Genomic DNA, 14,630 nt, shown 5'->3' on the forward strand with positions numbered 1-14,630 from the left:
TGGATGGTCAGTGCATTTTATTGAATCAGCACAGTACAAAAATAAATAAAAATAAGGGAAGGAGAATTAAATTACAGCCAAACTGAGCTCCATGACTGTCAGATTATAAACCACACATACTCACAAACACACTACACATACATACAAAATGAGACAATTATAAATTAATATTAACAGTACCCACAGTTTGGTCAAAGAATAGCTACAGAAGAAATTGCACTAAAAAACCAACATACATCACATGTGTGTAATTAGCAGTTTCAAATATACAGCTATGAATAATTCTGAGTGAAAAAAATGGCACATTTTCTTTTCATTGCAAGTTTAACAACTGTTGGAACAAAACTAAGTTCTAATAACTGCATGGAAAGAATGTATCAACCCTTCAGGTTTACAAGAGAGAGAGAGAAACCAAATCCTGAACTATTATTCCTGCGGCTTGTTCTGTGCATGGGTGTAATGTTCACAGCCATCTGTTCTAAGATTATTTTTCTTAAGACACAAAATGCTCCTGGTTTGCATGCACAATATCACTGTAAAAGCAACAATTAAAGAATAAAGGTTTTTTTGTAGGTTTTTTTTTTTAATTGTAGTTCTAAAAGTAGTCTTCATAGCAGCATGGCAAATGGGTTCACTGCTTGCACACTCAAGTATATCAGTTGTTCCTTTACACAATACTGATGACCAGTGCAAGGGGAGAGAGAGAACACGACAGGCTTCACACTGAGGGAACTAGAGAGTTCTTCCCTTAGTCCCCAACCACTTCCGAAATGTCCACCTCCTCCAAAGAATAAAAAAATAAATACGAAGAGAAGGAAACAGACACGAAACTGGAATCCTGTGGATGCAATTTAACCGCACAGTTCCAGGCCAGGTTCCACCAGCTGAAGGTGACTACACACATGCCCCCTTCTCCTGAGACTTGGCACCGACCCTCCCTCTTCCATGCCACCAGGGGCTTCCCACCTCGGGTTGCACGCGGAAGCAGGATCTGAAGACAGGCTGTGTGGAAAACCCAGCAGAGAGGAGGTGCTGTGTGAAGTCTGTGCCAGCAGCCACAGGCTCCTTCCAGCACCACACCCGTTATCTGACAGTCCCAGGAACGGCTCTGCTGGGCCTCAGGTGCGGCTAGGCAGATGCTCTCTGGCCGGGCAGGCTCTCCTCCCCAAATCTGGAAATGCTTCTGGCCACCAGGTTCTGCTCCGGGCCTCTTAAATTGGGACTTCAATTTCACAGCTTTCTTTTTGTGTGAATTTCAGTAGTGCTTGTGCTGAAACTGGTAGCCACCTCAAACCTAATCCTATGAAAAGTGACCCTCTGCCTCCCCACCCCAGGTCCCCATTCCAGCACTCCCCCGGGGACTGGGCCTGGAAGACAGAATCCTCTGTAGCGTCTTCACATTCGTCTTTGTTCTCCACAGCCGAGGGATGGGCTGTGGAGGAAGGCTTGCTCCCTCTCCCAAGTCCCAAGCCACCAATACAGGAGAATTAGAAAATCGATGAAGTACACATCTTGTGTTTTTACAGCCAGTAGGGTAAGGTGGAAACCAAAACCAGCAGCTGCAAATGATCAGTTGTAGAAATCAGCAGGCTTCCAGAGCAATCAGGAGTCTCACTCCCTTCTGGTAATTGTCTCCAAGATCCGGCTGTGTCACTGGTCCTTGCCGGGCAAGGCTTCCTCTTTAGAAGAAACTTAACTGTTTGGAAACAGCTTTAAATTAACAGGTGGGGGTGGGGTCACCACATCACCTAACCCGCAGCTCTGCAAGACAAATGTCATGTGCACCAGCAAGAGGCCTGAGCCCTTAGGTGGGCACCGGCTTGGTCTCAGGCATGGCATCCCTCACCTGCCAGAAGGCAGGCGTTGCTAATGGGCACCTGCAGCTGTCCTGGCATTTGCCACAGGGTGACTGCGCTGCATTATTCAAAAGAAAAATTCACCCAGGAAAGTTGTCCCCAGCTTCACCCCACTTCTTTAGCTGGGACCCAAAATGAGAGAAATTAACGAGTCAAACCAGCTCATTGGCCAATACCACCAACGTGGCTGGGAGCAGCAGACAAGGGGGTAGGGGGGCGAGTTCCATTTCTCCACTAAAGAAAAGCCCTTCTCCCTAAAAGACAGCAAATCAGGACGGTGCATGGTCAAATCTTTGCACTAGACCCGCTGGGCTCTGCCTCGCCTGGATTGAAGATGTCCCAGGGCGGTAGAGATCTTGCCTCACAACCTCATTGGCGGCTCAGTGAGGGAGGCTGGCTCCAGGAGCCTCTGGGAGAACGAACAACTCCACACAGGAGCTAGAAAAGAGCCTCCAACCAGAAACCCCAATTTCCTCCCTGGGCCAGGCAGCCAGAGGCCCCTCTCCAGCTCCATCCAGGGTGCAGCAGGCAGCCTCGCCCACCCTGGATCCAGCGAGGGCACAGACGGCAGGGGCAGGTCAGTCCTTTGAGTTCCCAACAGTGGGAGGTCAGTGGCCCGGGTGGCTCTGAATACATCTTCTGGATTTTGCTCAAGGCTCGTGAGTTCAAAAGTGCCCAGAGTTCTTGGCAGGGCTGAAAAAAACCCCAGGGAGAGACTGTGGGAAAGGTGAGGCCCTTGGTGGCTTTGCTAGACACATACTGTACACAAAACTGATTTGCTTAATAATAAATTTTTAAAAATGCATTGAATCCTTGAGCCATGACGTAGGCTACAGTGCTCACCGATCCAGGCCTAGAAGGAGCCGCTTCTTGTCCTCCTGGCCGCTCTCATTCTTCAGGTCGGAGAAGACCTGTGTGAAGTAGTGTGGGTCGGCATTTATCTGCAGCATCTTGGAGCTCATGAGGTTGATGACAGAGAGGCAACGGTCCCAAAAGGCCTCCTTGCAACTCTCCACCAGGAAGGGCTTGAGCGGGTAGGAGATCTCGTTGCCCATGTAGGAGTAGGAGAGGTACAGGCAGGTCAGCAGGACGGCCTGGAGCTCGTGATCCGAGCCCACCTCCGAGGAGATAACATCCCTGCAGAGCATGTAGAGGAAGACCACGTTGGCCGGCGTGATGAAGCCCTGGTCCTGCCAGCCCTGCAGAAGCAGCGAGCGGTCCACGCTGCGCAGCCAGAGCACGGGGTCCGTGGGAGACAGGTGCTTCAGGCGGTAGCACCGGCGGCAGAGAAACTCACCCAGGCATCGCAACAGCTCGCTGGTGGACGCCTGGACGATGACCCGTTTGGGCGTCCCTGCGGAGGTGACGGCAGGGTGAGGGGCCTTCTTGACCGAGGAGGAGCCCCCGGTCTGGGAGCCCGAGAGCTGGCTGGCCGGGGGTGCGGGCGGCTGGGCCGGTGGGGGCTGGGCGAATGTGGACAGGTTGGCGCACGACAGCGACTTCTTCAGGTTCTCATTGTTGAGGTGCGTGACGTTGTTCTGGTAGCTGCTGTTGGGCTGCACCTTCTTGGAGTTCTTCTTCTTGGCTGACACGGCCACGATCCTCTTCCAAGGCAGCACGGAGATGATGGAATGGCGCTTCAGGTTCTTGTCCTTGGCGTTCTTGCTGTTCTGCACGGCCGTGTAGTGGCCCACGGTGGCCGCGCCATCCTCAAATAGCGTGGCCTTCCGGTAGCTGGGGGACAGGGACAGCACCGTGCCCATGGTGTCGCTGCGCGCCGGGCGGGGGCTCGCGCCCCTGCGCGCCCAGCCTGCCGGCCAGAGGGAAAAAACCGCTCACCGAACCTGTGGCGGCCCCGGGAAAGGGACGGGGGCGCTCCCGGGACGCGTGCTGCCCCCTCGGATCTGCCTGGAAAACAAGATGGTTCTCAACGCCAGGCGGGGCTCCACGCCGCGCCCCCCCGCCCAGCGCCTTGGCAGCCCCCGCGGCCCCAGTCCTGGGCCCTGCCCGCGCCCCCGCGCCGCAGCCTCGCCGCCTCCACTGCAGCACCCCCGCCCGCCGCCGCCGCTGCGGTCCCCAGGCGCAGCCGGGAGGGGCCCGGGCGCCAACGGAGGCTGCCGAGGACCCCCGCCTCGACACCCTGCGCGGCCGCGACCCCGGTCCCCACTCCCCGGGGCCAAGGACGGCCGCCCAGCATAGGCTTACCCGGCAGGCGGCGGTTCCTGCGCTCCGCGCCCTCCGCAATGCGCGCCGCGGTTCTGCCGCCGCGGTCCCGGCGCTGGGCGGCGCTCGGGGGCGCTCGGCGGGGCTCGCGCTCGGCGGCGGCGGCTCGGGAGCTTCTGTCCAAGGTTCTGCAGGCGCCGCGGCCCCGCCCCCCGTTCGGCCGCCCGCACCTTCGCCGCCGCGCTCCAGCTCCCGCTCCCGCTCCCGCTCCCGTTCCCGGCGCGCGCCTCAGCGCGCTCCCTCGCGGGGCGCGCGCACGGTCCACGCGCCGGCCTGGTCTTGCCGGTGAGCCGCGGCCGTGGGTGTCCTCAGCTCTAGCCGCGCACGGTGCGGGTAGGATGTGGCACCGAGCGGGAGGCCTCTAGTCGCCGGGCCCCATCTATGAGCCGGACTCGGCGGCAGCGGCGGGACACCGGACGCCGGACCGCCCCGCCCCTCAGGGCCGCCCCTCCGGGCAGCCCCTCCCGCACAGATCACCGCCCGCTCCTCGCCGCCGCCCAGCAGCAGCCAGGCCGCCGAGTCCCGGGCGTCCGCGCAGGCCGACTCTGCCGACGCGGAGCTGGCGCCGCGCAGGGCGGGGCCGAGGGCCGACCCCGCCCGCGCCCCGCCCAGACACGTGCTGCCTTTGTTCCCGCCGCGGCGCCCGCAGCTGCCGGCCGCGGGGGCGCTCTCGGCGAAGTCCCCGCCCTGGCCGCCGGCGGCCCGCAGGCTCCGCGTGAGGAGCTCTCCGCCAAGGCCTGGGCCCCTAGCTCCCTCCTTACAGCTGACATCCCGTACCTGGGGAAAGCAGCCAGGGAGTGCAAGGAAAAAGGCCCTGGGCGGGGAGAGGAGACGCCTTTACTGAGGCCGCCCGGGTGCCACGGGAACCCCGAGTGGACAGTCCAGTCGGTTTTGGCCACCCCTCCGGGGCCTCCGTTCCCTCATCCTGGGTAGATGCCTGCGGCCCGGGTGGGTCTCAGAAATCCAAGCCGGAGAAGCGTGGCCCGTAGCAGTTCCGGCCAACCACGAGCCAAGCCTGAGCCCGTCACAAATAAGACCTCGAAGTTCCCACTCGCCCTCTTGTTATATTAAAGGTGAAGCAACTGCCCCTCCGACCAGCCTTCTTACCTTCTTAAACATTTTAAATTCTAAGTATGTATAATGTAAGAAGATGCTAGCCAAATTTGAGTAAAATTCTGGTTCTGAAAGAGCTGTTCCTGTCAGATGTGAATCCAGGTATCTCACCGTTGTTAATTTACTATTTTTATTTTACCGTGTTTCTGGAGATTGATTCAAAACTGACCACAAACCTGGGAAACAGGAGACTTAATCTCTGCCTTAATCCAGATCGTCTCTGAACCTAGAGATGAGGGAGTGGCACTCCAGAGGAGAGGATGACACCCAATTCCCTGACCACTCCAGCCCACTAGGCTGTCACCCTTCGCCAGCCCTGTTAACTGCCCTAGGAGGAACAGAAAAGGAATCTGGTATTCAAGATGCTGCAAGCAAGTCAGAAAGTGATAGATTTTGCTTATGTGCCACCCAGAGATTTCTGTCAATGGGAATTCAAGGCTTTAGGAACCTTGGGGGACAGACATATAGTGGAAAATGCATTGCTCATACTCAGAGGGCTGCTTTGCCCACAGCCCTTCAGAACATCCAGAGCAGCTGTTTTGGTAACTCAGAAGAGGAAGGCAGGCTCCCAGCTCAGTGTGCCCCTCCCTCTGAATGTTCCTCAGTGTACAAGTCTACCTGCTCTTCAAATGGAGCTGTCCTCAACCCTCCTGCATCTCACAGTAAGAAGCCAGAAGAGGCCGGGTGCAGTGACTCACCCCTGTAGTCCCAGCAGTTTGGGAAGCTGAGGCGGGCGGATCATCTGAGGTCAGTTCAAGACCAACCTGGCCAATATGGTGAAACCCCGTCTCTGCTAAAAAAAAAAAAAAAACAAAAAAATTAGCCAGGCATGGTGGCAGGTGCCTGTAATCCCAGCTACTCAGGAGGCTGGGGCAGGATAATTGCTTGAACCTGGGAGATGGAGGCTGCAATGAGCCGAGATCGCGCCATTGCACTCCAGCCTGGGCAACAAGAGCAAAACTCCGTCTCAAAAAAAAAAAAATAGCAGTAGCCAGAAGAAACAATCTCCTTCAAGACCCTGACCCAGTGTCCCTCTTCTTTCTCAGAGGAAAGCTGAACCCCAGCCTCTTTTCCTCAGCCCCTAGTTGGAGCCTCTAGCTCCTGAGTTGGCTCTGTGTTCACACTACCTTTTGCCTCATGCCCCCCTTCAGATTCTAGTGTTGAGTCAAAGTTAAATGTTTTCCACCTCCCAAAATATGTCCAAATTTTGAAGCCTATAATCCACCCCTGGCTGGGCATGGTGGCCACACCGCATCCAGCAGTTTCGGAGGCCAAGGTGGGAGGATGACCTGAGGTCAGGAGTTTGGGACCAGCCTGGCTAACACAGTGAAACACCGTCTCTACTAAAAGTACAAAAAAAAAAATTAGCTGGGCTTGGTGGCAGACACCTGTAATCCCAGCTGCTCAGGAGGCTGAGGCAGGAGAATCACTTAAACCTGGAGGCAGAGGTTGCAGTGAGCCAAGATCCACCCCTTAGAAAAACCTGGGCCCAGTTACCTTTGTTTACTTTACCTTCCCACTGTTACCTTTAACTCTGAATCTCAGTTCTAGCTATTCTAATTCACGGGGAAGCAGACCAAGCTCACCCTCACAACACACACCTGCTTCCCACTCCAGAGCAGCATGCCTCTGCATGGGCCTTTTGAAGCCAGGCCACACCCTGTGTCCTCTCACCTTCAAAAAGAGCTCTCAGCAGAACACCAGCCTCCTCACACTTGTCCAAGGCAAAGTCACAGTTGCAGCACAGCAGGAATAGGATGGCCCTGGCAACCCATTTGCTGCTGCAACTGAGGGAAGGGGTCTCCAGAAGCTCCTACACACCGAGGCCATGCCTGTTATGCTTGTTTTGAGACACCACGTAGCTCTTTTCAGTCATCCCACCACCACCTCCCTACCCCCAGCTCCTATCACTGCTCCAACAGGAAGCAAGGAAGAAAAGGCAGTCAGCTGCCACTAACGGCAGAATCAAGGACCCAGAAGCAGACCCAGTTGAATGAGGCAGTGCTGTTTTCTTCCCAGCTGCCTTCATCATAGAACTGCAGGGAAGATTTCCAAATCCCACCCCCATCAATCAGCCTACTTAGCCTATAGCCTATCTCTAGCTGCCTGAAGGGCCAGCCTGCTTGTTAGCTGCCCTGCTGGGCCAGCCTCCTCGTGTACTGCCGGAGAGTCCACTCTTCCTGCATGCCCCACTTCCCATAGCATCCCGAGGAAGAGGGGCCAAGGCTGGGGCCAGCTACAGCATCCAGGAAGGGTTCCAAATAAAGCAGGCCTGAACTCTGACTCCCGAGGAAGTCTGCTTTGTTCTTTCAGGGATCACAGAGCAGCATCTAGTGGCCCTTCTGGGCAGCACAGATTACATAACTAGCACACAGCAGGGGACCAGAGCCCCTGCTCCCAACGCCAGTAGAGTCTCATTAACACACAAGAAAGTCCTGGCACCATGAAGGCTGGAGCCCAGAAGGGAGGTGAGGGAGCCGGGCCCACCCTCCCAGCTGTGCCTGGACTCAGCTCATGAGAGGCCTGGGAGAGGAAGCAGTGGCACAAATGCTGGTCCTGGAGATCTAAAGCTGGCGCTGTCCAAGAGAAGGATAATGTGAGCCACAGATACAAGCCACATGGGTAACTTTATATTTTCTAGCAGCCATATTACACAAGTAAAAGGGAAACAAATGAATTTTAATAACATTTTATTTAACTCAATACCCAAAATATTTCAACACATATATAAAAAAGTTATTGACATATTTTACACTCCTTTTCTCTTGTTATCATACTAAGCCTTCAAAGTCTGGTTTGTGTTTACACTTGCAGTGTATCACAGCTCGGACCAGCCGTATTGCAAGAGCCTGACAGCTGTCAGTGGCTAGCGGCTACATATTGGACAGCACAGATCTAAAGGGCATCATCTGACCAAGACCCACAAAGGGAACCAAGAAAAGGGCTGCTACCCTGAGCTCCTCAGGACTGCCCTAAGTTTGGGAAACCATCTCCCCTCTGCTCCAGATCGAGATCTCTTTGGAGTACTTTTTAAAAGTCCTTTATAGAAGCAAAATTCTGTCTGCAAGCGAAATACAGAGACACAATACTAAAACAGACAATGGCTGAACTGCTCAGACTATGGAGGATTTAGGAGGTCCCCCATTGGTCCCAGAGCCCCCCAGGGTGTGAGGCAATATGAAAATCGCTGCCTTTGAAGATTCCAAAAGGAAACGAAACGACAACTGAATGTCAGGACTCTCCAGATACTTGCACATCTGTTACTTTTTCAGCCTCACATCATAATCACCTGCCAAGGAAGCAGCATCCTCACTGAATAGAAGAGAAGTAGGCTCAGGGGGGCTACTGCCCAAACCTACATGTGCTCACTGGACCACGCTGCCCTGGAAAAACAGATACCTGAATTCATTTCCAACTTCAGAACTCACACACCAACTTTCTTGCCCCAAAAGCCTCCAAATTTGGACCCCAAATTTAGCTTAAGGATTCCCATTATACAAATGAGATAACAGCTTTGGCCAGACGAGAGCTAGACTACTGTGAGGCTACACAGAGCTGTCTGGGCTTGCCTGGAAGCCCTCCAGCACTCAAGAAAAGACACCTTTTGAAAAAAAAATTATTTTTATTGGAACTCATCTGAACATCAGATATACCTGGTGTTGGTTAGCAAGAACCGTTTGTACATTTGATATTGATGGTGCCAAAACCAAACAGTGACTGGACATAATGGGGAGAGATGTTGAAAACAAAAACCTGATTTTGGAGAGGAAAATAAAAGCCAGTCAGATTCAGCGAGGATGCAAAACCTGGTACAACAAAATCCTTTTACAAAATATAAATTTATTACGAAAACCTGGAAGGATAATCCAAGGAAGGTAAAGAAAGAGAAAAAGAGGCCAGCAGCAAGGAGGCAGGAAGAGGGGGAGAGGAAAAGAGAAAAAACACAAACAGGAGATGACAGAAGAAAACACAGTTCAGCACAACAGAGGTGCAGAAGCTCACCTACCCAAATGGCATTAAAACCTCGCGGTGAAATCTCGTCAGAAAACAAAGCATGCTGACACACGGTGCTCTACTGCCCATCCACTCAAGTTCTAAGAGGTAAATAAAGAAGCTCCCTGGGAAGGGGACATGAGGTTGCTCAAAAACCCAACAAAGAAAATTAAAAGAAAGAAAGAAGAAAACCACACCCCACAGTCTCATTTCCGATGTTCACTGTTTAAAAAAGGAATAAATCCGTCTGAAAGCAGGAGAGGAGGAGTGGGAGAGGGAGAGAAGCTCATGGATTTCAGACAGCCTGACTCCTCTGGAGGGGAGAGGAGGAAGGCAGTGAGATGTGACGGTCTCCTGGTTGAGAGGAAAGAGAAGAGAGAGAGCAAAGAAGAGAGGGGAGGAGAGGAACACAGAGGAGAAGAGAGGGGCAAGTAAAACACTGACGACTAATCTAGTTTACTGTGTGAAAAAATAAAAAGCCACATGCACAGCAGGCCCCTTGGGGGCTAAGGGCCCACACTGCTCCCTGTGTGGCCGTGGTAGACACTAGTAGCTCCTGGCCTCATCCCCATTCCTTCACAGGTCAGAGTGGAGCTGTGCAGGCGCTGCTGCTGCTGCTGTTGCTGCTGCAGTGGTGGTGGTGGTGGTGGTGGTGGCGGCGGCGGCAGGACCTTCAGCTACTCTGCTGGAGCCAATGTGGGGGAGGGAAGGGTGGACAGGCCGTATGGCAGGGAAAAGAACACCAGAACACCTCATTTCAAATAAAAAAGAAAATAGCAGTCTATACACAGTTGTTTGTTTTGGTTCAGTACAAACAGAATAAAAAGTCATTGCTTTTGATGGTCAGCAAACACCCAATTCTGAGGAGGAGGAGAGGTGACGCCCAGCAGGTGGATTAGGACCCCTCAGTGGTTGGCGGGGTGCCTGGCTTTGCGGCCCTCTCCCAGGAGGCAGAGAGCACAGCTTTAGGTAGTGTAAGCCTTTTTCCTTTTATTTAGAATAATCTTTTTTTTTTCTTTTTCTTTTTTTTTTAAGCAATTTCCCCACTCCCAAGTTGGGCCAGTAAAGATTACATGAAAACTGGCACACCTATTGGCTGGAGTACAGATGCACCAAATGAGGATTTAAAAACTTTCCGAGCGAAAAGTAGAACAAAAAGAAAAAAGAAATCTCCTAGCATTTTCCCCCAAGGTTTCACTCTCCCGCCACACACACTCTCCAAAGGACCGCTACAGATCCAACTCTGCAAGAGAAGACAGAGCAGTGTCAATCAGGAAGCCATGAGGACACCAGGAGGAGGTTTTCAGTCTCGACACGCAGAAGACACAGCTGCCCAGCCCTGGGGTCCTGAAGCCAGCACTCACCTATGTCAGTTTCTTGGCTTTGTTGTAAAGGGAATCCACTACTTTACTCATGTTCTGAATTGTTTCCAGAGCAGCTTCATAAGTTTTATCTACTGGGGGTTCATCAAAAATAATCAGGACACCCTCCCCCTGGTCCAAAATCCCTGCAAGAAACACAAGGGCAACCCAGGTAAAAGATAAGGTTAGACACAAAAGCATTTGTGAAGCAGTCCAATCCCTACTTGACTCACTTTCTCCAGAAGAGAAAAGCAATAGAATTCATCTCCCTATTCCATGTACACATGCTTATCACACACACATTCTCATCACAGGGAAGAGGGCCCAGGATCCAGGGTGAACCATCAGGGGAAACAAACAGAACATCTTTGAAAATAAACTTCTTCAACCATCTCATCACCACCACCACCAGCCCCCTTGCCTGTGTGACTGTTACTCACCATGAAATTTCTTGTCAAGAATCATCTGTGATAATTTCCTTTCCACGTCGGCCTAAAATCAAAGCACATGATTAAAGGGACCAGTATCCACTAGACAGAGATCACCTTGACACGAAAGCTTTGTTGGAGGGGTCTGAGGCCAAATGGACTGAAAATAAAATAGCAACAATGCAACTCTCGCTTTAGCCCACACTGCCCATTCCCCACTGAGAAGCTGGGGAGCTTTCCAATGAGGCCAATCAGGTGCATGTGCCGCCCCTCCTCAGCACCCCTTCCCATTCCTCCCCCCAGATGGCCTTAAGACTCCTTACCTTGGAAAGTTTGATGAGACTAGATATGTGTTCTATCTAAAAGGAAAGGCAAAGAGACACCAACACTGAAAGTTTTACTTTTGCCTCAAATAAGAAAAGGGAGGGAATAGGGGGAGAACTGCTATATTTCTCAAAATTCTAATGTTGTCTCTGTACGACGAGACCCTCCATGGCCGTGCTTAAGTCTCTTGTGCTCTGCCCATCTGCCTGCCCTTCACTGCTACACACAATAAACAGATTCCTGTCCCACACCCAAATACAAAAAACATGTGCCACACATACGGTGACTAAAAGTGAGGAGGAAACTGCTCAGAACATGTACAGGGGCAATCTCACATGCCTCTACCCACAGCATCTCTCTCCTCGATTCTTGTTCATTCTATCAACAGAGGCCCAAACTCCTTGTGGCTTCTTGACCACCAGGGACACCCCTAGAAGTGAGTTCCCATTCTGTACATGTGTGGAAGGGAAGTATCTACATTGAGAATGCCTGGTCAGAAATGGAGTCCCCAGAGGGCTCTCACCTGTACTCTGGAAAAAGGCTCAATAACTCGGATCAGATTCTGTTCCAGTAAGTTATCATACAACTTGGCCAAGTGTGTGCTGATGATTGGGTCATCCCGGAGCTCTGCCCGGTAATCTGTCAGAGCCTGCCAAAAGAACCAGTCACAGAGATTGGCACAGAGAATCACTTGGAAGTCATGCTACTTCCTAGCTTCCTAGGTAGTCTGGTGGCCCTTATAGCTACATGGTTGAATGAAGTTAGGGGACATGTGGGGAGATGCATGATAGAAAGCAGAAGAAATGGAATGTCAAGAACTAAAAGGTAAACTTAGCATGGTAGTGTGCACCTGGAGTCCAAGAATTCAAGTCCTGCCTGGGCAAAAGAGAGAGCCTCCATCTCTAAAAATAATTAATTTTGTAAAATGCTATTTTATGATAGTCTTAAAAGGAAAAAAAAATACAAAATAGAACTAAAAGGTGGAGTCATCCTAGGCACCATCTTTCTGCCTGCAAGCTTCAGGTCAGCAGCTCAAACCATGTAAGCCCCAAAAGCAACTCAGTTCATGAACCAAATTAACTACACAAGCATTTCTCAGAATGTATTCTACAGAACAAATAGGGTCTCCATTGCCGGGGAAAAAGATTATTGAAGTTAAACAACAGGAAATGCTGAATTCTACAACTAGCTCTTAGGAGTTCTATGAAGACCATCAGTATACTATAGCTCTGCAATTACTCAGCAAAATTAGGTGTTTTAATTATTATTAGCCCTAGGATTTTATTTAGCCCTAGGATTTCCCAAGTATCTAATCACAGAATCCTTCTTCCATGGAACTACTTGGAATAAAAATGTTCCATCAAACATCCCAAACATTGGGATAAAATGATCTAGACCATTTACTCATATGTGTGATTTACAGACCATCAGGAATGGTCTCAACATCCCAGCCTCATTGCAGCTGTGCTACAAGGTGTTAAGGGAAGCAGGCAAATCATGCCAAGTAAAAGGCAACAACAGGAATTGACAAGCCCTCCAGGACAATGGTGAATCTTAAGGACAGTCAAAGTCACATGGTCTAGTGTCCATCCACACTAAGGTTTTCTTTCTGAATCTAGGTTTCGCTTTTTGATTTTTTTGAGATGGAGTCTCACTCTGTCGCCCAGGCTGGAGTGCAATGGTGTGATCTCAGCTCACTGCAATCTCCGCTCCCTGGGTTCAAGCAATCCTCCTGCCTCAGCCTCCTGAGTAGCTAGGATTACAGGTGCACGCCATCACGCCTAGCTAATTTTTGTATTTTTAGTACAGATGGGGTTTCACCATGTTAGTCAGGCTGGTCTCGAACTCCTGACCTCATGATCTATCCGCCTCGGCCTCCCAAAGTGCTGGGATTCCAGGCATGAGCCATCACACCCGGATGGTTTTGTTTTTAAGTTGGTCCTTAGACTAAGAGGAGAGAGGTTCAGAAAAGAATATACAATTCTCAGCCTAATGCCCAGACAGGCTTTTCTCCAGGGTTAAAGAAAGCCTAGAACATCATCCTGAGGACGTTTCTTTGGGTCCAGGTACGCACTCTTTTGTCCAGAGGAGCAGCAGACCTGGCATTTCTGGAGCTGAAGGAATACCTACAACTCTGCTATGTGGAACAAGCACTAGGCCTAGAGTCAAACTCTTACACTATGCTGTGTGACTTTGGGTGTCCTCCTGAATCCCAGTTCCCTTGACCACAAAATGCAGATATTAGGTGTGTTGTGAAAAATCAAAGTGAAAAAAGGACAGAAAGAACTTTTGAAACAGAAAGGTATTATGTATAAATAATATATAATTTATATCAACTCAACAAGTTTCATTGTACAAAAAAGTGCTTAACTATTTCCTGGTTTTAACACTGTCGTAGATGAAGCATACATGGATCACTTTGCAACTTCTTGTGAAACTATAATTATTTTTTAAAGTGTGTTTTGAAGTACTTAAACATCCCTCTCTTCTACCCACATTCCCTACGAACCCATTATCATGCTCACCTTTTCAAAATCTGCCAGTGATCTGTTCTTGCTAGCCTGAGCCACGCATTTTAATGCTTCTGTCTGGGAATAAAGAGACAAATCATAAAAGCAATCTATGCTGGACACTAACATTCACCCAAGTCTCATAAGCAGTATGCTGTGTCGATACAACTTTTGCTATAAGGAAGAACCCGCCCCACTATCATTCTTCAGAGACCTGGGAAGAAGAGCTGGAAGTACTGAATACACTATATGCCTACCTGTTTCACTTTGAAACCTGAAATGACTTAAGAATACTAGGAAATAGAAGTTTTCCAACAGACCGACCCTAATACAGCATTCTCTAGAGATGACAAGCTAAAACGAAAAATGACAGAACTGTGATTCCCTCTCCCTTCCCCCAAGACTCATTATTATCACACCCACTCAAACTTTTTCCTGCCCTTAGGCCCTATTATATATGTGCTTTATCAATATTCATTCTGCTAGGTTTGGTACAAGGCACTGAACAAGGTCTGTCTCATTAAGGCTGAGGCATCAAGGCCAGGCACGGTGGCTCACACCTGTAATCCTACCACTTTGGGAGACCGAAGTGAGTGGATCACCTGAGGTCAGGAGTTCAAGACCAGCCTGGCCAACATGGTGAAATCCCCCTCACTACATAGTCGGGCTTGGTGGCAGGCACCTGTAATCCCAGCTACTTGGGAGGCTGAGGCAGGAGAATTGCTTATACCCAGGAGGCAGAGGTTGCAGTGAGCCGAGATCGTGCAACTGCACTCCAGCCTGAGTGATAGAAGGAGACTGTCTCAAAAAAAGAAAAGAAAA

General features: G+C 50.8%; 2 protein-coding genes across 3 annotated transcripts in view; both read right to left on the reverse strand.

Annotated features, from left to right (window-relative positions):
- CDK5R1 (cyclin dependent kinase 5 regulatory subunit 1) lies at positions 1-4,591 on the reverse strand. 2 transcript variants are annotated; one of them, XM_032280911.1, is made up of 2 exons: positions 4,062-4,591; positions 1-3,764 (listed from the first exon to the last, which is right to left on the reverse strand). In XM_032280911.1, the coding sequence occupies exon 2, from the start codon at positions 3,617-3,619 to the stop codon at positions 2,696-2,698; it is 924 nt and encodes a 307-aa protein (XP_032136802.1). In that variant the 5' UTR covers positions 3,620-3,764; positions 4,062-4,591; the 3' UTR covers positions 1-2,695. The 2 variants fall into 2 exon arrangements, with proteins under 2 accessions (XP_032136802.1, XP_032136803.1); XM_032280912.1 differs by having other exon boundaries at positions 1-3,760; positions 4,062-4,161.
- A 3,274-nt stretch (positions 4,592-7,865) lies between these two features.
- The window catches only part of PSMD11 (proteasome 26S subunit, non-ATPase 11), a 39,832-nt gene continuing 33,067 nt past the window's right edge, over positions 7,866-14,630 (reverse strand). Inside the window, exons 9-14 of the mRNA XM_032280913.1 lie at positions 13,824-13,886; positions 11,822-11,947; positions 11,298-11,333; positions 10,987-11,038; positions 10,550-10,692; positions 7,866-10,428 (exon numbers count right to left, since the gene is read on the reverse strand). Coding sequence (XP_032136804.1) covers positions 10,550-10,692; positions 10,987-11,038; positions 11,298-11,333; positions 11,822-11,947; positions 13,824-13,886 — 420 coding nt within the window. The 3' untranslated portion in view covers positions 7,866-10,428. The remainder of the gene's footprint in view (positions 10,429-10,549; positions 10,693-10,986; positions 11,039-11,297; positions 11,334-11,821; positions 11,948-13,823; positions 13,887-14,630) is intronic.

The sequence above is a fragment of the Sapajus apella genome, unplaced genomic scaffold (assembly GCF_009761245.1).
Source record: "Sapajus apella isolate SASKATOON/1434 unplaced genomic scaffold, GSC_monkey_1.0 scaffold12, whole genome shotgun sequence".
NCBI classification, from domain to species: Eukaryota; Metazoa; Chordata; class Mammalia; order Primates; family Cebidae; genus Sapajus; species Sapajus apella.

Coding starts and splice junctions, on each gene's coding strand:
- CDK5R1 (XM_032280911.1), bottom strand. CDS start 3,619: ATGGGCACGGTGCTGTCCCTGTCCCCCAGCTACCGGAAGGCCACGCTA.